We start from the raw sequence: 24035 nt of genomic DNA, 5'->3' as shown, positions 1-24035 counted from the left end.
TCCCCAGGTTTTACAGCAGTGCTCAAACAGAGTCACAGGGATTCTCTAAAAACACCAGCAGTGACTCCGAGAGCCGAACTCTCCCTCTCCTGCCTGAGGTCTGCCGCTCTACATCAGATGTCAAGAAGAGCCTTACGTTTTGCAAGTCCAGCTGCTCAGTGGAACACTTTTAACAAAAGGCACGGAGGAATGCTCTGCAGAATAGCTCCCTAAATCTCAGCTCAGAGATGTCACTGCTAAGCAAAACATGAGTTTCAGGCTGAGGAAAGTAGAGTCCATTCCCCTCGACGTTGCTAAGAGATGTTATAATCACTTATTTCTGCAGGAATGCTGGAAATGGAAAACAGAGCATGGATCCTTGTTTGAAGAACAGCTGAACCAACCTTCTTTTCACAGAATGCTCTGGGGTTTGGGATCCCAAACACGTATAGGTGCCCTCCTGGCTTAAGTTCCCAAGAGAGCTCAGAGTGCAGACAGCAGTGTATTCCTATTAGCTACCTCAATTATATCTTAAAGTCCTAAAAATGACCCACCAACACCCTCTCCTCCAAAGAAACTCAAACAGCCCACTACAGATAGCATTTACTGTAGCAGTTCACCCGTGGTTTCAGGCAAGGCAAAAGCAATTTACAACTCTTAACACATCTTCAACATAACAATCAACTGCATGATTGGATCAACAGATCAATAAAAGCTGTTGTTTAAAGTTGAAAGGGTGCTAAGCTAACCCAGCTGTTACCTGATACAAATACAGGTCCTCTCCATTACCACAGAACAACTCAAACCAACAAGAATACGATCTTGTAACTGATTTAATTACTGAAGTAGTGTGCTAAACCAGCACAGAGATGAGCTTTGCTTGTCAATCAGTAACAGTGGGCTACATGAACTAGGAAAGAAGGGAGGTAAGGATCACAAGTATTAATACAACAGCAGCATCATGTGGATGCATTATGAAATGTGAGGTATTTAGTATATGTATTTTATCTTGTATATGCATGGCATATTAAAAACAGTTAATCAAGAACCAAATCAAATTTATTACTTGGAGGGGGGGTGCGTTATAATTCAACCTTGAAGAAATGTTACAGTAAAGATTGTTGTTCTGACCAGTGCTACTTCCTATAAAACTCTGGTGCATTATGAAATCTCGGCAGAAGAATGTTGTCTAATTAAGGAAGTTCTTCTGCATTTCTCTCACAAGTTAAAGGGCCAGCTTCTAGCTGGAAGAGTCAGCTTCCTTTCAACTAATCTGTATCTCATCTATATCTCTGTAGTTGTATTCACAGTTTGCTTCCATGTTAGCAGAAGTGTGAATTAGTTTTGAGGGTCCTCCTGAAATGTTTTGGTAATCTGAAACAAAACTCTCTTACTCTGTTAATCTCACTCTGAAAACCAGAATATCTACACAACTCCAGGTTAACCAAGAAGATTTCAAATGTGTTGACGTATCTCACAAATGCTAAGCATTTCTGGACAGAAGTGCAAAATCGAGTCAATGGCTTAAAAGTAAAACCATGGATTCGGGTCAAGATTCCTGTTTCTCTCCCCCTCCCTCCCTAACCGAGATCATAAACTGCAGCCTAAGAGACACCTGCTCAACAGCTGACTAGCTCTATAGGTCTCTAAACTTGCAGGTTTCTCCCCATTTGACCTGGAAGCTCCTGCAGCTCACACTTTCCAACAGAAAGCTGGACGGACACTACACACGAGAACAAAATAGCTAGAAAAGTGTACATAAGCCCTTAGAGAGCTCAGTCCAGGAAACATGTTCAGCATGCCCATAGGCTCCAGACTCACAAAATCTACCGGAGGAGAACGGACTACAAGAGTAACTGAGTGGTTACAGTGCAGTCAGATCTACAGAAGAGCGAGGGATGGAATCCAGTGGTGTACCTGCCAGTCCTAGAAAAGTGCTTGGCTGGAGCTTTTGAAAGCAAAGCTCCTGTTTCTGAAGCCATGCAGCAGTAGGGCTAAGAGAAATTTGGACTTGGGTCTTGGAAAGGCAGAAGCACCTGTCTATTGCTCAGACTTTAGCCATCTAAATTTTAAAAACGAAAGGAGAGCAGGATTGCAGGTAACCCCTGTGGCATGTCTCCTTCTATCTAAGCCTAGGCAGCTTGCTTTTAGTACGCCTTGTCACAAGGGGAGGGGAGACACAGCAGAAGCAAGAGAGGAGATGGAAGAGGCAGGATGAGACTAAGGACTCGCTAAGTCCAGCATAAGATGGTTAATTATGTTCAGCGACTGTCTTCACAATGCTCCAGTTTCAACCACTGATTTCACTTCACATGTTCACCTGACAACCGAGACTTCTTTTTTACATCTTGGAGCCTCGGTGTCTGTCACAGGTTGGCAGGTGTCTCTGGAAGACCAAGTTAGAAACTGTAAGACTGAGTGAATTCACTGAGCAGATTTTAGCAAATAAAGCATAAGGGCTTTTACAGAGCCAGTTTGTTAATTTTAGATTGAGGAAATACAACCGTGATGTACAGAAACTTTGCAGTAAAGCAAAACTGCCATTTTTCTTCCTGTCTATTAAGATTCAAAGAATTTCTTTCTGGAAGAAAATACAAAATGTAGCTGAAAAAGTAGGCAAAAGCCCAATCTGTACCATTAATCTGTGCTACAAATACCAACTTCTAAAACTTGTCTTGCAAAACAAAGATCACAGTTTTAATTAAAACTGACATACTTAACTGATCAGAATTCATTTGAAGTTTTAACAATAAAATACCAATTTCTGCATGCACATTGCGTCCTGCACACCACTAAAAACATGCATGCCAAAACCTAGCCATGTGCTGTTCATGGCTAGCTCCCTTCTGATGAACGGTATACTTCGCGTAATTTGTGAGATCAAGTTGTATTTGCTTTATATACACACACACACACACACACTAAAAATGTAACGGAAAATGGGGCGAAAGGGAAAAGGACTGAAAACCCCAGCACTCTAACTTACCTCTAACTTGAGCACCCCGTTACGTGGCTAAAAAAATTAGGTGGCATGAATCTAAGCACAGGTATATTAAACTTGCACAACCTTATTTACAAATCTCCTATGTACTTCCAAGGGCAAGCTGCAAGGCCACAGCTTCCATCCCTGCTAAACAATTCAAGCCCCAGCAAATATTTGATGCAATCCTTGCTCAGCAAACATGTCAACCTACCATCTTAAGGTGCCACATAACTGGCCAGGACAAAACTGGCTTATTGCCAGCAGCCATCTTACTAATTATTTATTCATTCGGTGAATACTGAGTGATACTATACTTCCCCAGGATAGATCACACTTAACCATACATATGAAGGACTGGATCTGCTGTGTGATATGTCACAAACCTGTCAAAAGAGCAGGTGAAGTCAAAGAGTGAATTCCCATGAATGAATCTGAGAAACTAACCTCAACTGGGGGGCACCACCATTATTAAAGTTTTATATAAAACATGCATAAATGCAACTTACAGCATTGTGTGATCTTCTGGATGTTAGAAGTTATGCGTTGGGCTAGTTGATTAGGATCCCCAAAACCTGCACCGTATGACATGGCTGAGTAGATTCACTGTCAAGTTCATCCACGATGAGAACAAGTCAGACAGTCTCCACCTATTAAGGACACCTAAAACCCCATCCCAAGAAAACAAAGTTATATCTTGGTCATTGGTTTACAAAGGTCTTCATCATCTTAAAGAAGAATACATAGGAAAAGATTAAAGAAAACTCCATATACTAGGGTTTACCCTCTCTGAAAACACAGTACTTCAAAGACAGAATTTAAGGGAACGCTTTCTTAAAAAAGTATTAAATAAGAATACGACAATCTTTTTGAATTTCCTACAATAACTCTTACTATTGAGATTCTTAGTAATACGCATGGCCTAAGATCTGCAATTACTCTACAGCAGCTACATCACAGAAACTACATCCTTTGTCAAACTTCTTACATGTTCTCCCTACTGTAAGCAAAGAAAAATTATGCATTTTCATTTGTTGTCGTACCAGAAAAAAGCTGTACATTTAATCTGTCAATGCCAAATCCTCTGATGAACTATGTCCCAAACCAATTATATGGTTATTTCCAACCTAGAATATATAAACCACTGGAAAAAAAAAACCAAACAGCAGATATCACACAAGATATCAGAATGAAGGAGACACCCAATTCCCTCTAAACACAAATCATTTGTAACAACTCCAGTTTTAGTTGTAATCCAGTTTCATATGAATCCTATGAATTGCCACTTTATCCTGTTTCAGCTGCTGTGTTTCTCAATATGAACTCATTTTTCAACAACTTGGGTATACAAGTGCATTTTTAGGGGTGTTTTTTGCACCCAGAACTATCATATCTTACCCCAAAAGGTCAAAATCCGACAACACAAATACACTTGCCCTAAAAGCACACATATACAATCATGCAGCATGTAACTACTAGAGATGTCTTAGCCTGCTTTCCATCCATACAGACCAAATTTCAGCAAAAGCTCAAAGATACTCTAAATTAACAAGACATAGCTTAGGATACACATGCAAATCAAAACTGGCCATTTATCTGTTCTGCAGTGAGAATGCAGACTAATCAAGCATATGTGCATCCAACACCATCCCACAATTTCATCCCACTAAGCAGGCTGTGCTTAGTCTTATCTTTTCTACTCTCCTGCACATCACCTTCATGGGTTCAAAACTTTAACCTCACCAGTTCCCTGCACTTCCACTGTTCAACCCAAACCACATGCCTTCCAAGCAATGCCCTCTTCTCCCAGCCTGCCAGCTTCTGGTTAACAGACACTGCTAAAACTCAATTTCAGGGAGAGAGAGAAAGCCCATTTAAATGAAAAGGCCAACTTATTTGTCAGGTGTGATACCAGCTGTCCTACAGCATGCAAACGCAAATCCTTATGAACTTTTAAAAAAAAAAAAAAAAAAAAAAAACAAACAATTAACAGTCCTTGTTGCTAAGTATTATTTTCTTTCACCTTCGGAAATGCCTGTATTAATACAGCACAGCAACACCCTGGTTGTTTTAAAACATGACTGTTTTCGTATCTCTATGATATAAAATGCTCTCTAGTGGAGCTGGCAAGACATTGCTTTGGTAAGACACATCCCAGCAGAACTTCACTAGGGATCCCTGCTGCCCTGCAGGTTACATTACCTATGCCGGATGAACAGGCTGCTGCTACCATGAAGACAAACCCTGCACGATTTTCAAGCGGCTGCTGCACCAGGGTCCCAAACCCTGCTTGGAATCTTCAGGCCCTGAAGTATCCCCTAGTAATGAACAACCTGATTGCAGATGAGGCGACGGGGAATGTATTTGCACTCTTCGACATACTTGCTGCACAACTGCCCACGAGTCATGCTAGCTCTCTGCAATATTGTTTCCTGTCTTTGTCTGTTCCACATGCAGATTCAAGTTATTTTGGGTCACAGACTAAAGTCTGAAGTCAGTCGCTCAGCCAGCCTAACTCTGACTTATCTGGTCCGAGGCTGGAGTAACAACCCTTGATCTTTTTGGAAACTCTACACAATATTGCAGTGAATTTGTATTGTAAGACCAAACCCATGCAAACTTTATAGCGAATAAGTGGTTCTGCGCCTTGGTGCATTGACTAAGTAAGAAAATTCTATCAGTTTAGCAGAAAACAGAGTCCTAGGCATAAAAACGAAAGAAACAACCTAAAAGAAGTTAGTTTGAAACCAAAGATTTCTCAGACTGTTGACATTGTTTGTTTCTTTTAAAAGTTATGACTATTTCTAGACACCTTAGTAGCATGCTAACTACAATGCTAGCACCCGCTAAAAATACTTTTTAGTTAAATATTATATTTAATGTTAAAAGTTAAACATTAAAATGCAGCTGCTCGGAAGAAGAGACAGCAAAAGACCAAATTACCTTGTGTAGAAAGGCTACAGAACTGACTGAAATAGCCCTTCATGATTATTTGTTCTCCCCTCGTATTTGTATTCACCAGACAGCTGCCTGTAACATGGTTCTCAGCTCAGCATTACAATCAAGAGCTACACACAGAATATTTCATCCAAGTCTTGACAAAAGCAGTGACTTTCTTTTTTTGTCTCAAAAATTTCTACAGCTAACCGTATCTTCAAACAAGTTAATACTGACAAATGTACAGCTTGTACTATATATAAGAGTTTGAGATTTTCAACTTTCTAGCTACATAGTTGGGCAGCCAAACACAACACAAAATGAGAGGATGTTCAGATGAGAGATTGCTAAGTCCAGAGGATATAGTTTAGCTTTTTGTCTGCACATGTAGATCTCTCTAATTGTTAATACAATTCTTTGTATCAACACACGTATTTCAATTGAGATTTATAGTAAATTTGTAGGATAGTGTAAATTCACAGCTGTTTTACTCCATACAAATTCTTCCACCAGCAATGCTATTCCCGAGCATGTTGATAACACAGGTTAGTGATGGGGTAAGCTACTGGTCTGGGAACAGACAGAAAGAAAGGTAAGGAGTCAGCCATCAGCTCTCATCACTTCCCAATCTTCACCACAAACTCCCCATGTCAAGAAAAAACAAACTGAACAGTCCAAAGAGAAAGAAAATTTTGTATTTGTTTATTATTTTTTTTTCAACAGGAAGGGTGAATCATAGAATCATAGAATCGTCAAGGTTGGAAAAGACCATTAGGATCATCAAGTCAACCGTTAACCTAGCACTGCCAAGTCCATCTATACCATGTCCTCGAGCGCCACATCTACCCATCTTTTAAATACCTCCAGGGATGGGGACTCAACCACTTCCCTGGGCAGCCTGTTCCAGTGCCTGACCGCCCTCTCAGTGAAGAAGTTTTTCCTAATATCCAATCTAAACCTCCCCTGGCCCAATCTGAGGCCATTTCCTCTAGTCCTATCACTCGTTACTAGGGAGAAGAGACCGACCCCCACCTCGCTACAACCTCCTTTCAGGTAGTTGTAGAGAGCAATAAGGTCTCCCCTCAGCCTCCTCTTCTCCAGGCTAAACAACCCCAGCTCCCTCAGCCCCTCCTCATAAGACTTGTGCTCTAGACCCTTCACCAACTTTGTTGCCCTCTTCTGGACACGCTCCAGCACCTCAATGTCCTTCTTGTAGTGAGGGGCCCAAAACTGAACACAGTACTCCAGGTGAGGCCTCACCAGTGCCGAGTACAGGGGCACTGTCACCTCCCTGGTCCTGCTGGCCACACTATTCTTGATACCGTCCAGGATGTCATTGGCCCTCTTGGCCACCTGGGCACACTGCTGGTTCATGTTCAGGTGGCTGTCAACCAACACCCCCAGGTCCTTTTCCACCAGGCAGCTCTCCAGCCACTCCTGCCCCAGCCTGTAGCATTGCCTGGGGTTTTTGTGACCGAAGTGCAGGACCCAGCACTTAGCCTTCTTGAATCTCATACAGTTGGCCCTGGCCCATCGATCCAGCCTGTCCAGGTCCCTCTGTAGGGCCTTCCTACCCTCCAGGAGATCGACACTTCCACCCAACTTGGTGTCATCTGCAAACTTACTGAGGGTGCACTCGATCCCCTTATCCAGATCATCAATGAAGATGTTGAACAGGACCGGCCCCAGTACTGAGCCCTGGGGAACACCACTCGTGACCGGCCGCCAACTGGATTTGACTCCATTCACCACCAACTTCACCAGTGAACTTCTGCCTCATTCTAGTTCTCACAGAAACATGGGCGTCTGAACTGAATGAACACCCTACGTCCACTCACACACCCTTTGCTTGTTAGCGCCGAGTTACTCAAACTCCTCTGCAAACACAGATAGCTGAGCCCTTGGGAAGTCAATGGGAGTGTTGCTAATGGCTTTGACAAGGTCAGGGTTTCAACCACCAGGAAACAAAAAAAAGACGCATGCACCAAGCATTTCCTTCCATATCAAGGTGACAGAAGCATTCAAGACTCTGAATTTCCATAGGAGTTACCCATTTTCACTTCCACAGCATTTAACTACTCTGTCGTGATGTATTTTGGTATTACTGCCTGCATAAATTTTAAAATGGGGAAGTTAATAATCAGCTGCAGTTGAGAGAAGTACACTTTGCATTCAAACTGGAACAGAGCTGCATCTGTGGTAGTCTTCAGTTCCTCTAAAAGTTTCAGTCGGGTGTGAGCTTTTGATTGTACCTGTTATCTTCTGCTCAACATCTCTGTCTTTGAATGGGAGTACACCTAGTGGCAACTCCGCTTGTCAAGCTGCTGAAGAAAGTCCAAAGAACTGAGTCTACTGGCAAAAATTAAAAAAGAAACAGAACACTTCAACACTCACTGAAGCAAGACCTTTCTGTACATACATAAAGTTTAAAGAATTCAAAGGATTGCTATACATTTTTCGTAATTTCTTTGTTACCTGGTTCCTGCATCACACATACCCAAGCAAAAACTGAACCTTAGTTATCAACTTGTTTTCTAGAAAGGTGTTTGTCAGGAATGGAAAAAAAAAATCCACTTTTCCCTTGGCTGTTTCCAGTCGGATCACTACGGAATGCAGAGACAAGAAAGTGGGAACTCCACAACTGAGCAGCTCCCCAGTGCCATTCTTGAAAGCTCCATCAGGACAAAATGATGTAATGTGACAAGCGCAGCGCATGTTAGATCTTGGCAGCAGTCACCTAACTATCTTGCAGGCTCCAGTCAGCTACAGTTAATAAGCACCTAATCTATTTCGTATTTTCTCATTTAGATATTCTAAGAGTTTTTCTTTTCCTATAAATCTAGCCCATATACCTTAGGATAAGAATCCTTAAGCAATATTTTTACTGTTTAAGCAATATTTTAGCATCAGGACCTAGAAATGTTTACGTGGATCCTTAACTTTCAGAACAGAAAAAGTACATGCTGCATTCCATAGAAATGCTTGAAAATTTAAATCCAATCTGAATTAGGATTTTATGACTTTAACTATTCAGAGACAAGTCATGGGGCTTTCTTGTATGTGATTATTTTTTTTTCTAAATAAAGGTCACAGAAACAAAGCTTCTTCCAAACAACTCCTAAATGTGACTTCCCCTGTAAACCACTGCCAAAAAAAGTGCAAAATCCTTCAAGCAGGGTGAAAACACAGGCAAAAATGATGAACTGCTGAAAGACTTAGGAAAAAAAAAAAATTGCAGCCAGTCACAATGTCAGCTACAGAAAATTTGTATGATGGCGACAGCCATGATTAGTAAGATTTCTGCAATATAACATTGCTCAATCTATTTCACCTCAGTAGGTTTTACCACTCAAAATACTGAGATGAGACAAGCTGCACCTACAGAGTGACTCTGGCACCCTACCTAAGGCAACTGACAACACATTACCATCTTCAGGCAGCATCTGCTGCTGACTTTAGCAGTAACTCTGCAGCAGGTAAAATTAATCTTAAAAAAAAAAAAAAAAAAAAAAAAAAAAAGAAAAGCTCTTGGAATAAAGGGGCAGTCTGTATGCTATAAGATAAATACTCCTTACTACAACACCTGAGGGATTCTCATAACAGACTCATAGCAATTGACTTAGTAATATACAGGTAAGCACTAAATCTGCCGCTGTTTTCTCTAGTGGGGATAAGGGAGGTTAAGTTTTTTCTGGATTTATCTATTTTTTCCCCTTAGGCTAAAATATTTAGAGACAGAGATCATATTTTCCACTTTGTGCTTTTACAGCTCTTAAAGTGCTGGAATCCTGGTCCACAAAGGCAGGCTGGGGGCTTCCATAATACAAAACCAACTATGAAGCATAATAAACATACAAACAAAATAGCAGTAAAATTAATTCCTTCCTGTCTTCTTAAAAGAAGAAAAACAAACAAACAAACAAAAAAAAACCCAAACAACTTTCCAGATTTTCTTTTATCATCTAGTTTCAGGTAGCAGTCAAACTTAAATCCACATAGGGTAGGGAAAAGCAAGCAAAGTTTATTTAAAACTTTTTTTGCTCTAACACAGCAACACTAACATAAAAGATGTCAAAAGGTAATTTTCTATGCCACTCTACCCAGTTCCCTCAGCCTTGCCGTATTAGTCATTCTGAAACATACCAAAACCAAGCTTACATTGTGTAACGACTAGAAGTATTTTTTTAGAAAGGAAAAAAAAAAAAATATTAGATTGTGCCACTGGTCAGTGTTTTAGTCATTTTCTCTAGTAATGATTCTGTCCAACAAAGATGTAATTTAAAGCAGTGGCATTTAGAACTGCCCAGTGTGGAAAGCTAAATTAAAAAAGCCTGAAATACTATTAGGCCTAATGCATCATCAACGCTCAGCATACACGGCTAAAAAAAAAGAATATAGAATCATGGAATTGTTTACATTGGAAAAGACCTTTAAGATCATCAAGTCAACCGTTAACCTAGCACTGCCAAGTCCAACGCTAAACCATGTCCCTAAGCACCATGTCTACCTGTCTTTTAAATACCTCCAGGGATGGGGACTCAACCACTTCCCTGGGCAGCCTGTTCCAATGCCTGACCGCCCTCTCAGTGAAGAAGTTTTTCCTAATATCTAACCTAAACTTCCCCTGGCACAGCTTGAGACCGTTTCCTCTCGTCCTATCACTTGTTACTCAGGAGAAGAGACCGACCCCCACCTCGCTACAACCTCCTTTCAGGTAGTTGTAGAGAGCAATAAGGTCTCCCCTCAGCCTCCTCTTCTCCAGGCTAAACCACCCCAGCTCCCTCAGCCACTCCTCATAAGACTTGTGCTCCAGACCCTTCACCAGCTTCGTTGCCCTCCTCTGGACACGCTCCAGCACCTCGATGTCCTTCTTGTAGTGAGGGGCCCAAAACTGAACACAGTACTTGAGGTGCGGCCTCACCAGTGCTGAGTACAGAGGGATGCATATGCTTATCATTGATTCATCCACACCGATATTTATAATGAACTAGGTGAAGGAAGCACATAGCTTTCACATGCCTAACAGAGCATACTAGTTCTCAGGGAGATGCCTTAAGTAAGGGAATTATGTTTCCTAGGAGCGCAAAAGGCATTTAGAGGCCTGACGATGAAGCAGGAAGAGGAAAATGAATGCTGGGTACTGGAACTATTGGGGAGGGGAAGGAACAGGAAGGCTGAAAATGGACCTTTGATGACCATTTTGAAGTGCCAAGTTTCTTGTGCTGCTGGTAGACAAACAACGTCTCATGGGAAAATGAAGATGGACCAGGACTACAGGACATCTCGTGTACTACGTGTTCTCACCCAAATCTCCCTAACAGCAGCTTTTTCTTTTTGAACCAAATGTTCAGACCAAGTACAGGGAGGGAGAATTTATCTTTGCACAAAATCTGATTGCGCTGGATGACGAGTTTCTCTGAGGCATACCAGGATGCTAATGACTACATACAGCTCATGGTCCCTTTTTTTCTCTCCCCCCCTGCCCTCCAAAGAGTTTCATTTCAATTTAAGCCACCAAGAAGAGTGCTACTTAATATTCTGATAAAAGAGATGTCTTCATGAAGGGAACACAAACACATTTTGTAACAATGCCACTACCTAGCATCACTATCTTCTAATTGCAACATATTTTAACTTTTTTTTCCTCCTTTTTTCCTTCTTTTCTATAAAAAGCACTTGCACAAAACCCCAAGCTCCAAGCAGAAAGGCTGCACTGCCGGCAAAGCACACGCCTGGACGGTGATCAGTGAGGAGGGCTCCACTCGCCCTGCTGGCACAGCTCTCTGCCTTTGCACAGGTTGTTCATCAGCAGAGGGGGTGACAACACATGAGCACATCGCTTCTGGCAATAACTATCCTGGGATTTTATCACTGAACTTCAATTAAGATGCAGTGCCTTGCATTTCACGCAACGCAGAGTGAAACCTTCCACTTCCTTCTACAGCAACAAGAAGTGCCCACTGCTGATGCAGCGGCGAGTGGTGCACCAGGAAAGCAGTGGTAACGGCAGGCCAGGGGCCTGCCACGCCAGGCCCGGGCTCGCTATGTACATAGGTGACTTTTATAATCTCCCTTCCTCCTGCTGACATGCTTTGCCCACCTCGGATCCGCAATAGCACGGAGAGTGTTTCAGCACAGCGGAGGTGACCATCCGACCCTGCGAGCCGACGCAAGCTGCTGTAGAACACCAGCTGTAGGCCCCGAGTCTCTCCTTGGTGCATCACGGTCGGCATCAAGCCCAAGCCACGATGTCGGGGGTGTCACGGGGAGGGGTGTGGGGGACCAGGGCTGGTGGTGACACAACCGACCGCACTGCAAAACCGCGGCCCCGGCCCTGCCCGCCCCAAGGCCCGGCCGCCCCCTCCCGCCCGCAGCCGCCCCGCTCGCCCCAGGCCAGGCGGCAGCGCCGCGCCGGGGAGGGCGGCCCCGACGCCAGCGAGGGCCCGCAGGGCGCTGCGGCCCCGGCGGCCCTTCCCGCCGCCCTCGGACAGGCTTCCCCCGCCTGGCAGCCCCTTCCCGGCCGGCCGGACACTGCCCTGCCCTGCCCTGCCCGCCCCTTCCTCCGGGCGGGCGGCGGCCACCCCCGGCGCCCCAGCGGAGCTCCCGCTGCCCTTACCCGGTCCCGGCGAACCTGCACCCACCGGGCGCGGCGGCGGCAGGGCGGGGAGGGGCGGCCAGGCCCCGTCCCGTCCCCGCCCCGTCCCCGCCCCGTCCCGCCGTGACGGCGGAGGCGTGGGGAGGAGGGGCCGCGCCGCCGCCCCGCCCGGCGGCCTGGGGGAGCGGGGCCGGGGCGCCCGGGCCTGCGGGCGGCGTCTCGCTGCTGACGGGCGGCGGGCGCCTGCCGGCGCCTCGCTGGCCGCAGCCCTCCGCGGGTGGAAAAAATGGCGGGGGAGAGTGTAATTTCAGGAAAAGATGCTGTTGCATCAGGAATCAAGGGGAAAACACGACTAAGGAAACAGTACTACAGTGAAGAGTACGATGTTACTACATTAATATCCTGCCTTGAAGCAGTGCCTTCAGTTTTGGTCACTTCGTCTCTAAATGGGAACGAACACTTGGAAGAAAGCGAGTGGGAAATTGTACCTATATCTCAAGGTGCCTTTAAACGAAAAGATGTACAATATTTAGCTGAGAGAGGGGGCAAGTGGTGCCGGGAACAACGGGAAACGAGGGGTGCGTTCACACGGCTGCCGGCGCTGGGATCGGAGCAGGCTGGAGCAGGCCGGAGCAGGCCGGAGCAGAGCAGGCCGCGCGTGGCTGCCGGGGCAGCAGTAGCCACCGCGCCAGGGAGCGGCGGGAGCAGAGGCGTGGGGAAACCCGGCCTGCTCCTGACCCAGCTACCTGAGAAGAAGCAACAGCTGAGCCTCGAGGCCGCCTGCATAGCAGCTGAGGTGCTCCTGCACCCTCCCCAGTTCTTCAAAGGGAAAATTACAGGACCAGATGCTCCCCAGAGCCCTGGGGCTGGGCTGCTTTGTCTGCGGGATACCCCCGTGTGTATTAAATACCACAGAGCGTGCAGCACCTGATTGCTGGGAATGCCGTCTCCTCCGCAAAGCCCAGCCTTGGCTAGGGAAGAGCTGCAGAAGTTGGGAAGTGCAAGTTTATTTCTGGTGCGTCATAGATCTCTATCATCGCTAAGATTTAGAAATAACTAGAGCAGTGGAAACCTTAATAACATCCTAACGAAATAACGCTAAGAGAAAAGTCCAATAAACTGCCAACACAATAGAGTGACGTTAAAGGCCTGAAGTAGACAGACTACCCTTTACATAAGTGGTTCTTGATGTGTCTCAAAGCATGCTGAAAGGAGAGAGACAACATAGCCTCTGAGACTTGTATGCCTGCCTGTAGTTCTTATGTTAATTGATGCTTGGAAGTGTCCTTTTCTCACTTTCATAAATCAAAGTTACCAAGGAAAAAACATTCTGATATGCCTGTTTGCTGCAGGAACGCTGTATACATCTTCATTCTAGTTTTAATAGGCTATTTTGAGTAGCAATGATTTTAGCGCTGCTACACGTGCAGGTGTTTACCCCCATGCTGTTGACATACTGAAGCTGATCCAAGGTGATCCCACTCAATGGTGCGCTAATGAGAGTATAATGCACGTCCTTTCTGAATTAAGGCCTCGCCTTGATTTTTATCTCCAAGTGTTTGTCATATAAACTCTGTTGATTGAGGCTAATCACTCTTGCTTTATGAAGCTTCAGCTGAGCTCACTGTCAGTTTTTCTCCAGAAAACAATACATTTTTTTTCTATCTGATTTCAAATATGTACTTCCAATTAAAAATATTGAGAAGTGGCCCTTTGTCAGTGAGAATACTTTATCTAGAGATCACCGCTTGGTTACTTTTTTTGTAGCTTGGAGGTAATAGACAGTCATCACTGATCAATGTTCATCCTCATGCTATGGAAAAGAGGTCTCCAAACACTTTCCTAGTGATGCTGGATGTTTTATGAACAAAATGCTGGTGCTAACCTGCTGTTAGCTCACTTATCATCAGCATCCACTTTTTATTGTTCAATAACTAACAGTCTTTTTGATATGATGCTCTAAAGTAACTGGTTGCAGCAAAGATACTGCAGCCTGGGAGGAAAAGCTGGATTGTAAGACACATTTTTCGTTAAAATGTTGTCCATACGATGAAAATATTTAGATGACCTCTTTAATATAATCATATAAAGTAATTATGAAGATACAGTTAAGAGACCAGCCAGAAAGTCCTATTTACTGATCAGATACTGCTAAGAGCACAGTATGTCCTCAGAAGATTTTTGTTAACTCCTATAGAAAAGCCACTGGCTGGGAGAAGGTGCTCTGTTTTACCCTTTTAGATAAAACAGGAGGATTCCTTCGGTTTCTGCATCCTTTCCTTTGCTAGCAAATAAGAATGTTTTCAATAGTGCATAATCCACGGACAGGAGTTGTAAAGCAGCCATCTCTAAGTGTTATCATCAGAGATGCTGAAAAGGAGTGCTGCTACACAATTCTGTCTCTAAGCTCATTTAATTGGCTTATTTCTAGAGCTCCCACACCAGTATTAGCCAGGGTTTGAGTTCAGAATCATATATTCATCTACTTATGGACCTTCCCAGTTGCTTTGGCAGCGTGATCAGATTTCAACTGATTAAATGACACGGGGAAAACTCTGGGGAAAGAAAGGGGAAAATGTTGAGACCCTGCTATTCATAGGTACAGCGTACCATGGAGGATGCTCTGGATCTTCACTGACTGAAGATCAGAGTATACGCCATTTACATTCTTGTTGATGTATGTAAAACTGAGCTAAAAGGGATGTCACTTCGAACACGCTGTTTGAGGATCTGTACTCAGTATGGTATCTGATGTTTGAAAGAATCGGAAATTAAACCAGCGTAGTGTGATTTTGAAAGCGCACGCCTTCCTCCTAGCCTGGTATCCAAATCTGCCCCACCTTCCTGACTCTCTGTTCCTGCCTCCCACCTCTTGCTGCTGCCCTGGCACCGAACCAGCAGGCGCACGGGCCCCGCGGGGTGGGTGGCCCAAGCCTCGGGCCGCCTGTGACGCAGGAAGGAGGCACTCATTCCCCTGCAGCTCCCCGTGCCTGCCTGATGCATGATGAAACGAGGGGGAAGCAGCCCAACCCTGGCCTCGTGTTCCTGGTGAGTGTCCTCTTTCCAAGGCGTGAGCGGTGCCTAAGTGGTGCATAGTTTACGGTATGGGCAAATTTCATTGTCTGCTGTCACATTTCACTTGCGCACCTCTGACTTTGGATAGGAAAAGCAATGCTGCCAGTATTTGGTACCGACAGCAAACCGCCTGGCAGAGCTTCCCAGGTGGTTGTTACTGACGCATTCCACCAGCTGGAAGAACTCCTGTTATTGTCACCGTCATCTCCATTTGCTAATTTAATTAAAATAGCCACTCCAGAACCTGAAATGAGATTAGGTTCCTATTATATCTGATGCTGTACAAAATTATGATGGATGATGGTTTCCAGCCTGAACAAGCTTATGGTTTAATTATATTGCAGAATGGCCAGTAAAACCTATTTGTTTAGAAAAACTGTATTGACCATTTGCGTGTTATTTAGGCTGGTACTTGCTCTCCAGCAGCAGTAATTAATGTGATAGCATACATTTTAAATAAACACAGAAAAATTCTGTTCCCAATGTTGATAATGTTTCCTAAAAAAAACCCAAAAAACTTTACTAGCAACTTATTTTCAAATCTTTCTTTGCCTTTCTGTTTAATTTTCAAAGACCATAATAGAATTTCATCTACACTAGTGAAATGAACTGACGTTTCAAAGCCCAGTCTTTGATTAAGAAGTACCTGCAAATACATAATCTTTCTAACTTCATCCAGACCATTAAAGAATTATAAGGGGCATAAAACTAAATGGCAATATTTTGTTCAGATAAGGAAATACAAATCTACAGAAGGAAATATATTAAAAAGAATAAAATTTATGGACTTTGAGGTCAGCAACTAGCTGTGATAGAATCCAATAGATTGTCATTTTGAAAATGAGATTATTGTTGAGCAATCAATCTTCATCATTTTACAGCTCATCATCATCATTTTACAACTCATAATTATCTTTATTGCTTTTTGAAACCATGGAGGAAGAAAACACACAAAGGGTTCCTAAGAGAATTTGGGTAGGTCATCCCAACAGACGTCAAAGGCAAGGGGACAGAGGGGGAGCTACAAAGATGAGGAAAACATCACTTAATGATAGTTGTGAAATGCAGCGTCAGAAAATTGGGAAAGCGATCGTGGCTACTCCCAGAGTTTTAGCAGCTTTTCGTTCTCACTTGTTTGCTCTGCCACTGTCACTGTCCATATCAGTAGTCTGGCTTCTGCTTTTCCCTCTTTCCATCATTCCAGTCTGCTGTTTAGCCAAAAAGGACATCTAGCAACAATCACCCAACGTTATGGCGTAGTCCTTATACTGCGGCATAGACACTGGTAACCCATTGAGGGAATAAGGCTCATCTGCTTCCACAGAAGAAAAGAAAACTATAAAGACAGATTGTGCAATGGGACTCAAAAAAGAAGTGGCCAATTGAATGCATTCATGACATATACCCTCTGTAATCTGTTGAGGACTGATGGAAAATTTCTCAAAAACCAACTAGAATCTCAGTGGAAATTCCCTTTCTCTATTGCTTTGGCTGCAGTGAGTTCAGAGCAAAAGGTGTCAATGAAAGATGTTGTTAAGATTCCCCTAGGACATGACTCCGTTTGAAACTTGCAGATTTCTACATAGCTAAATGTCTAAACTTCTATTATATGCCTTGCTTAAGCTCGATGCCCCACAGAAGGGTATCTAGTGCCATTTTAGATGCCCGGATGTGTCCCACCTGGTTCTCAGCTGCTGCTGAGATTCATTGGTGCTGGATGCTAGCCCTGTGTAGATAGCTCAGGTTCCCTAAGGCACCTTAGGTGGCACTGGGAAAATGATTCATATCCTAAATATCCACTGACTACAGTCTGAGTTTAGACAGCCATTCTGGATGTGGCTATAATCAGTGCTTCGACGATTACCATAATTATAAACGCCTACCCATACACATTAATTTTAAGAGTCTTAATCTTGAAATTCCTCCCACAGTCTAGGTCTTTCAAGACGTACCACAGCTTTCCTATATGTTTCTATGGTAATTTGGCACCTGAATTTTTCTAAGAATCTGATTCTGCCTTTCACTCTTCAGCCTGGTCCCTGGGTTTGGTGCCCTTATTATAGAAAGTCTACAGCTGCATGTAGAAGGGGTCAGGTTTTTACCTTCTGCTACAGCATGAGTAGACAGAGGAACAACAGAAGCCTTGGCTTCTGTCCTAAGAAACAATGAAGATTAATATCGCAAACTGGGGATATATCAGACACTGGGAGAATGAAGTGAGATTGAATGACATTCCAACTACAGGCGTAAGGCTTCATAAGTGTCGCAGTTTAAAAAGACCAACGTTTTATGGTCACTCTCTGTTCAGGACATCCCTGAAAATAATGCATAAGCCCTATTCTCCTTCTTCCAGACATGTGCTTTAGCTTTAAATATTTTGAATACCGATATTTTTTCTGACTGGGGTCTTAAGATTATGGACAAAACCAAAAAGGATTTGAGATAAACAGATGTCAGAAGAGATACAACATCCCAAAGCTGTAGCTCATTTGTACTTGTAGAGGAAACTGTTCTTGCTGTGCAAAAAACATAGTGATAAGATAAAAAAGAGGGAAAAGAGTTTTACCATTTAGTTTATTGCATACAATAAAATATGCAGCTGCTACAACAATCACTGTATTGCTCTGTTTTCCTACAGAATTCCTTTCTGTGTTCTTCTGTGTAATTCCTTTCTTTTGTTCTTACGCATGTAGGGCCTGATTCATTTGCCTACTGCATTTAGCTAAATTGACCACCCTTCAGTAGGCTATGGCGCATCAGCTGGTTTCTTACTATTAGTTACATGCTTTCTGTAGCTGTTTGTTCTTTTAGTGTTTGTCACTTACTTAGAAAATATGCAGTTGACTATAGGATGGAATGACTTTTTTTTGAAGGCGTTAAAAATTTGAACAACCTGCAAACCTAATAATAGTTTTACATACCATTAACAGAAAAAGATAAAATTACTAGAGTTGTTATTTAGCTGCTTGTTAATTGTTTATAGAAGAGTTACTACTGCTTACTACAATTTAATTTTTTTTCTGATAAAATGTTCGTAACAATGAGGTAGAAAATAACTTCGTTATGAATAGTACAAAATTTTACTATGCGGCTTGCTGCTGAACAGAGATCTCAACTTACCAGCATCTACAGTTTTAAAATTGAACTCGTGAAAGCGCATAAACATAGCCAAAGAAAACTGAGAACCTACGCTGACATTTTTTGCTCAGCCCAAGGTTGTAAGCGTATGTTATGTCTGTAAGCAGACCTACTCATTTCTTTGGAAACAAGCAAACAAAAGAGCATGTGGAATCTTAGGATTGTCAGGGAAAAGAAATTAAAAGAACAAACATAAAACATCATAATATCTATTGATATCTGGAGTTCAAGTACCCAGTGCAGTTCCTGTCCTCTCTCTCCCCCCTTCTTCTAACTCACTTTATGCAGTAGCAGTAGAAAAGATATGGAGCAAGGCAAAAAGGGCGTTCAAAGGCATGGAGCAGCGACCTTGCACACACGAATCAAGCAGGCAAAGATTCCACGGGTTTCAGTGGACACTACAGAGGAATTCAGGATTGTATCTCCCATATGTAGCCTTTGGCTCAGGGGCTTGTCCCTGTGGGCTAGAAAAAGAATGTAAAAAATACGGGTATAACCTTGCTCTCTTATCCGCTGTTGGTCACTATCTTAGGTAGACATTTGATGTCACCTGCAGTTGCATCCTTATGCCTTTTTGTATTTAAAAAGACATACACCCTATGTAACTTTGTAAATAAGCACCACCTGCTTTGCGTAAAAATTAGACAATTGCCTGTGAAGAAAGGCTCTTCAGAAACAGGCAGCAACTCTTTCAGGATACCTGAGGAATAGCATGGTCAGGGTCCTCTTTGGAGCTGATTAGAGCCAATTTTCAAATGCTTGTTGGCATCACATAACAAATGCAAGACTTTTTAATAAGGTGTGTGTGCTGGGACAAATGTTGTGGAAGGTGAGTCACAGAATGGCACGTCTGTTTAAAATGGGGATCTGCCCAAGACAGCTGTTTTAAAAAAATTGGAAAGTAAGAAAAGAAATACTAGCTAAGTGGATGTTGAATAATATTAATGAGAAATGCTATGATTACAGTAGCTTACAGTATTTTCTACAGTGCATGAGAAGGCTTTGGTCATTCCTGGTACAAGTCTACTGTAGATGTCCTGGAACAAAAGATCCCATGAGTTAAGACTAGTTTCACAGCTTTCCTGAACCAACGGTAGAAAAATACATAGATCAAGGGACTGCAAGCAGAATTGAAGTAAGCAAACCAAATTAGGATGTCAAACAGAACTGGGAGGGTAATGAAATCCAGAAGACTGTCTACCATGGTGTCAATAGTAAAGGGCAATCAGCACAGGAGGTAGACTCCTACAGCTACCTCAAGAGTCTTTGTTGCTTTCCTTTTACTCTTGGGTGCTCCTATGTGTAGCTGAGACCCAATACTCCTACTCATGTTGTTTATCAGCCTGGCCTGCTTGTTAGCCACAGTAAATATTTTTATGTACAAAACTATCATTACGATGCAAGGGAAGAAGAATACTGGGAAGTTCAACCACCCCCAGAGCTTGTTGAACAGCAGCCGACAGCTACCAACACAGGGCACGTCTCACAAAAAATGGCCCAGTCCTTCTGCAATCACTTTAGTGTAGAGGAAGACAGAGGTATAAGCCATAGGCACTGCCCACCCCACCCCAATGTAAATGCAGGCCACTCTTACAGTGAACTTAGTGGGGTAGAGCAAAGGGTCAGAGATGGCACAGTGCCGATCAATGGAAATGAAACACAGATGAAATATGGAGGTCAAGCAAAAGTGTGTCCAGAAAGGTGTGCAGCCTACAGAAGTAATCTCTGAAATACCAGCAGCTCCGTGTGGACTGGATGGTGCTGAAGGGCAGCATGGTCAGCCCCAAGGGGGAGGTCAGCAAGGGCAAGGGAGAGAAGGAGGTTGGTGGGGGTGTGCAGGGCTTTAAAATGGGAAGCGACAACAACGACAAGCAGGTTTCCCAGCACCTTGATCAGCGTACCCAAGGCACAGGCCAGATAAATGGCCAGCTGGACTCCAAAGGGTTCATAGAATTGTAGAATGTCCTGAGTTGGAAGGGACCCACAAGGATCATTGAGTCCAACTCCTGTCCCTGCATAGGAATCTGAATCTGAATTCTCTCAGTGCCAGGAGGCACACAAGGCGTGAACATCGTTCTTCCACTTCGATCGGTCCGCTGCTGCGTGCTCTGGAGTCAAGGGCCACAGCGCAGTCTTCCGTCGGTTTCCCCCTCAGGACATGACCGATCCAGCTCCATCTCCTCCTCCTCACTTTGTTACCGATTTTCTCCATCTCCACCATTTCTGATGCTCGTCGTTTCTGAAACTTTTTTTTTTTTTTTTTTTTTCCGGGAGGAGGTAGTTGGCCTCCTGCCCAACCCCCATGACTTGGAGGGCCAGTGGTTTTTCTGTCAGGGTGGCCTTCCCTTAGGCTGCGTTGGTTCGCGGCACCTTCTTCAGTTTTATCCGGTGCACCCTCCAGAGAGGGATCCCCTATCCACCACCCAGAGGACGCGCCTTCTAGCCGTGCAGCCCCAGCCGAAGGGTCCCTGCATAGGACAACCCCAAAATTCACACCATATGTCTGAGGGTGTTGTCCAAATGCTTCTTAAATGTTGTCAGGCTTGGCACCGTGACCCCTCCCAGGGGAGCCTGTTCCAGTGCTCCACCGCCCCCTGAGTGAAGAACCTTCTCCTAATGTCCAACCTAAACCTCCCCTGGCATATCTTCCTGCCATTCCCTTGGGTCCTATCATTGGTCACCAGGGAGAAGAGATCAGCGCCTGCCCCTCCTCTTCCCCTTGTGAGGAAGCTGGAGACTGCGATGAGGTCTCCCCTCAGTCTCCTCTTCTCCAGGCTGAACAGACCAAGTGACTTCAGCCGCTCCTTGTACGGCTTCCCCTCTAAACCCTTCACCATCTTCATGGTTCTCCTCTGGACACTCTGTAGGAGCTTCGTATCCTTTTTGTACTGTGGCACCTAAAACTGCAGGCAATACTCAAGATGAGGCCGCACCAGTGCGGAGTAGAGTGGGACAAGCACCTCCCTCAACCAGCTGGCAATACAGTGCTTGATGCACCCCAGGACACGGTTGGCCCTCCTGGCTGCCAGGGCACACTGTTGGCTCATGTTCAACTTGCCATTGACCAGAACCCCCGGATCCCTCTCCGCGGGGCTGCTCTCCAGCCTCTTGTTCCCCAGTCTGTATGTACATCCAGGGTTGCCATGACCCAGGTGCAAAATCCAGCACTTGCCCTTGTTAAACTTCATACGGTTGGTGATTGTCCAGCTCTCTTAATTTGTCCAGATCTCTCTGCAGGGCCCCTCTGCCCTTGAGAGTGTCAACAGCTCCTCCCAATTTTGTGTCATCGTCAAACTTTGATAACAAACCTTCAAATCATGCATCCAAGTCATTTATGGAGATATTAAAGAGCACTGGCCCTAAGATGGATCCCTGCAGAACCCCGCTAGCAACTGGTCGCCAGCCCGATGTAACCCCATTTACTATAACCCTTTGAGCCTGACCCGTTAGCCAATTGCTCACCCATTGCATTATGTGTTTATCCAGCTGTATGCTGGACATTTTGTCCAGGAGGATACTCTGAGAGACAGCATCGAAGGCTTTACTGAAGTCCAAAAAGATTACATTGACTGGCTTCCCATGGTCAGCGAGGTGGGTAATCTTGTCATAGAAGGAAATCAAGTTAGTCAAGCAGGACTTTCCCTTCATGAATCCGTGCTGGTTGGGGCCAATGACTGCGTTGTCTTTCAGGTGTTTTTCAATAACTCCCAGAATAATCATCTCCATAATTTTGCCAGGCAGAGAGGTGAGACTGACAGGCCTGTAGTTACCGGGGTCATCCCTGTTGCCCTTCTTGAAGATTGGGACAACATTTGCCAGCTTCCGGTCAACTGGGACCTCCCCAGATTCCCAAAAGCATTGAAAAATCGTTGAGAGAGGTCTCGCTATGACATCAGCCAGCTCTTTAAGTACCCTTGGATGAATCCCATTGAGCCCCATTGACTTATAGGGATCCAGCTGGAGCAGCAAATCTCACAGAAGTTCAGGGTTGGTTGGGAGTTTGTCGTTCTCGCAGTCATGGTTCTCTAGCCCAGGGCTCTGGGGGTCCCAGAGCTCTGGGGGTCCCAGAGCCCATCGTCGGTGTTGAAAACCGAGGTGAAGAAAGTGGTGTAAGGGTGTAAGGTCCTATAGCAGGAACCGTTCACCTTGTAGCACAAGGTGATGAGCATCCCCTGCTCAGCACTGGGGCCCTAGGCTGAGCTCATGCCAACCTGCCCAGGTCCCACTGCTTCCCCTGGCTCTGCCACAAGCCTGGAAAAGGATTCACCTACCAGCAGAGGTGCCAAATGACTAACCTGAAAAAAAGGTAATAAAAAGGCAAGTTAGAAGGAGAGATGTCTTTTAGTCAAATACTTTTACTAAAACCATTGGACAGTTTCCATATTTCAAGCAAAAAAATGAGCCTGATTTATCTGGTTTATATTTTTATATTACATTTTGGTTTTCTTTCAGCCAATACTGCGAATAGTGCAGGAAACATAGCAAATCCAGAGGTGTGTGGGCAAGCAGTCAATAAAGAGAAGGTCTGTCTTAGAAGGAAAACCAGTGCTGAGTAACAGGCATTGCAAGCCAAAGCTCCTTAAGGGATTTGAAAGCTGACTCTAGTACAATGGTGCACTGGTTCTTGTGGATTTCCCTGGAAATGAAGTTCCAGTTTAGTTATGATTCTTTTTATTAAGTAGAAGCTGTGAAGTTCAGGTTAACGGTTGGACTTGATGATCTCGGAGGTCTTTTCCAACCTGAATGATTCTATGATTCTAAGTGATTATTCTAAAACAAGTAATATCTGATTGCAAGGGAAAACCCCTCTGGGCAAGTTGCTAATTATATAGTGTTCTGGCTATGGGGATATGTATGGATATCCATTGTGTTGATGACATAAATATTCAGCAAGACAAACAGAAATATTGTTATATGCCCCAAAGATTGCCCCTGCTTTTTACTTATGAAATTACTATTTAAGTTTTAAGTTGTTTAATTTTTAATTTGAACTGTAAGAAATATGCAATAGTAATGGATTATAAGGGATTATTCCAGTAGTCTTTTTAATAAATCAGATAACAGAATGGTATGATTTTTAACAGTAAGACAATGACAGTTAAATACATAACATTTTTTTATATGTATTTTTATTCTTGAAATGAACATGCCGGTGGGATGGGGGAGAGAATCGGAAGAGTAAAAGTGAAAAAAAGTGAAAAAAAACCTCATTGGTTGAGATAAGAACAGTTTAATAATTGAAATAAAATAAGAATAATAATGATGATGATGATGATAAAAAATATACAAAGGAAGTGATGCACGATGCAATTGCTCACCACTCGCTGACGG

The 24035-nt window shown here is 43.8% G+C and overlaps 2 protein-coding genes across 3 annotated transcripts in view; both read right to left on the bottom strand.

The window, feature by feature from the left end:
* The window catches only part of STX7 (syntaxin 7), a 35575-nt gene extending 23013 nt beyond the window's left edge, over nt 1-12562 (bottom strand). Inside the window, exons 1-2 of one of the 2 annotated variants that reach the window (XM_082305896.1) lie at nt 12513-12562; nt 3469-3622 (exon numbers count right to left, since the gene is read on the bottom strand). In XM_082305896.1, coding sequence (XP_082162022.1) covers nt 3469-3550 — 82 coding nt within the window. In that variant the 5' untranslated portion in view covers nt 3551-3622; nt 12513-12562. Of the gene's footprint in view, nt 1-3468; nt 3623-5161; nt 5243-12512 lie in introns of those variants that run through there. The other variant, XM_082305897.1, reaches the window with a different exon arrangement.
* Nucleotides 12563-19710: 7148 nt separating this feature from the next.
* On the bottom strand, nt 19711-22873 carry LOC309587353 (trace amine-associated receptor 5-like; the record flags this gene model as incomplete). Its single annotated transcript, XM_082305470.1, is given in 6 exon segments — nt 19711-19929; nt 19933-20187; nt 20191-20392; nt 20394-20494; nt 20496-20669; nt 22796-22873. Coding segments are annotated over 6 exon segments (1029 nt in total).
* Nucleotides 22874-24035: the final 1162 nt, after the last annotated feature.

This window comes from Platalea leucorodia (genome assembly GCF_965183815.1).
Source record: "Platalea leucorodia genome assembly, chromosome: 3".
Lineage (NCBI taxonomy): Eukaryota > Metazoa > Chordata > Aves > Pelecaniformes > Threskiornithidae > Platalea > Platalea leucorodia.
This window is presented reverse-complemented; position numbering and strand designations above follow the sequence as displayed.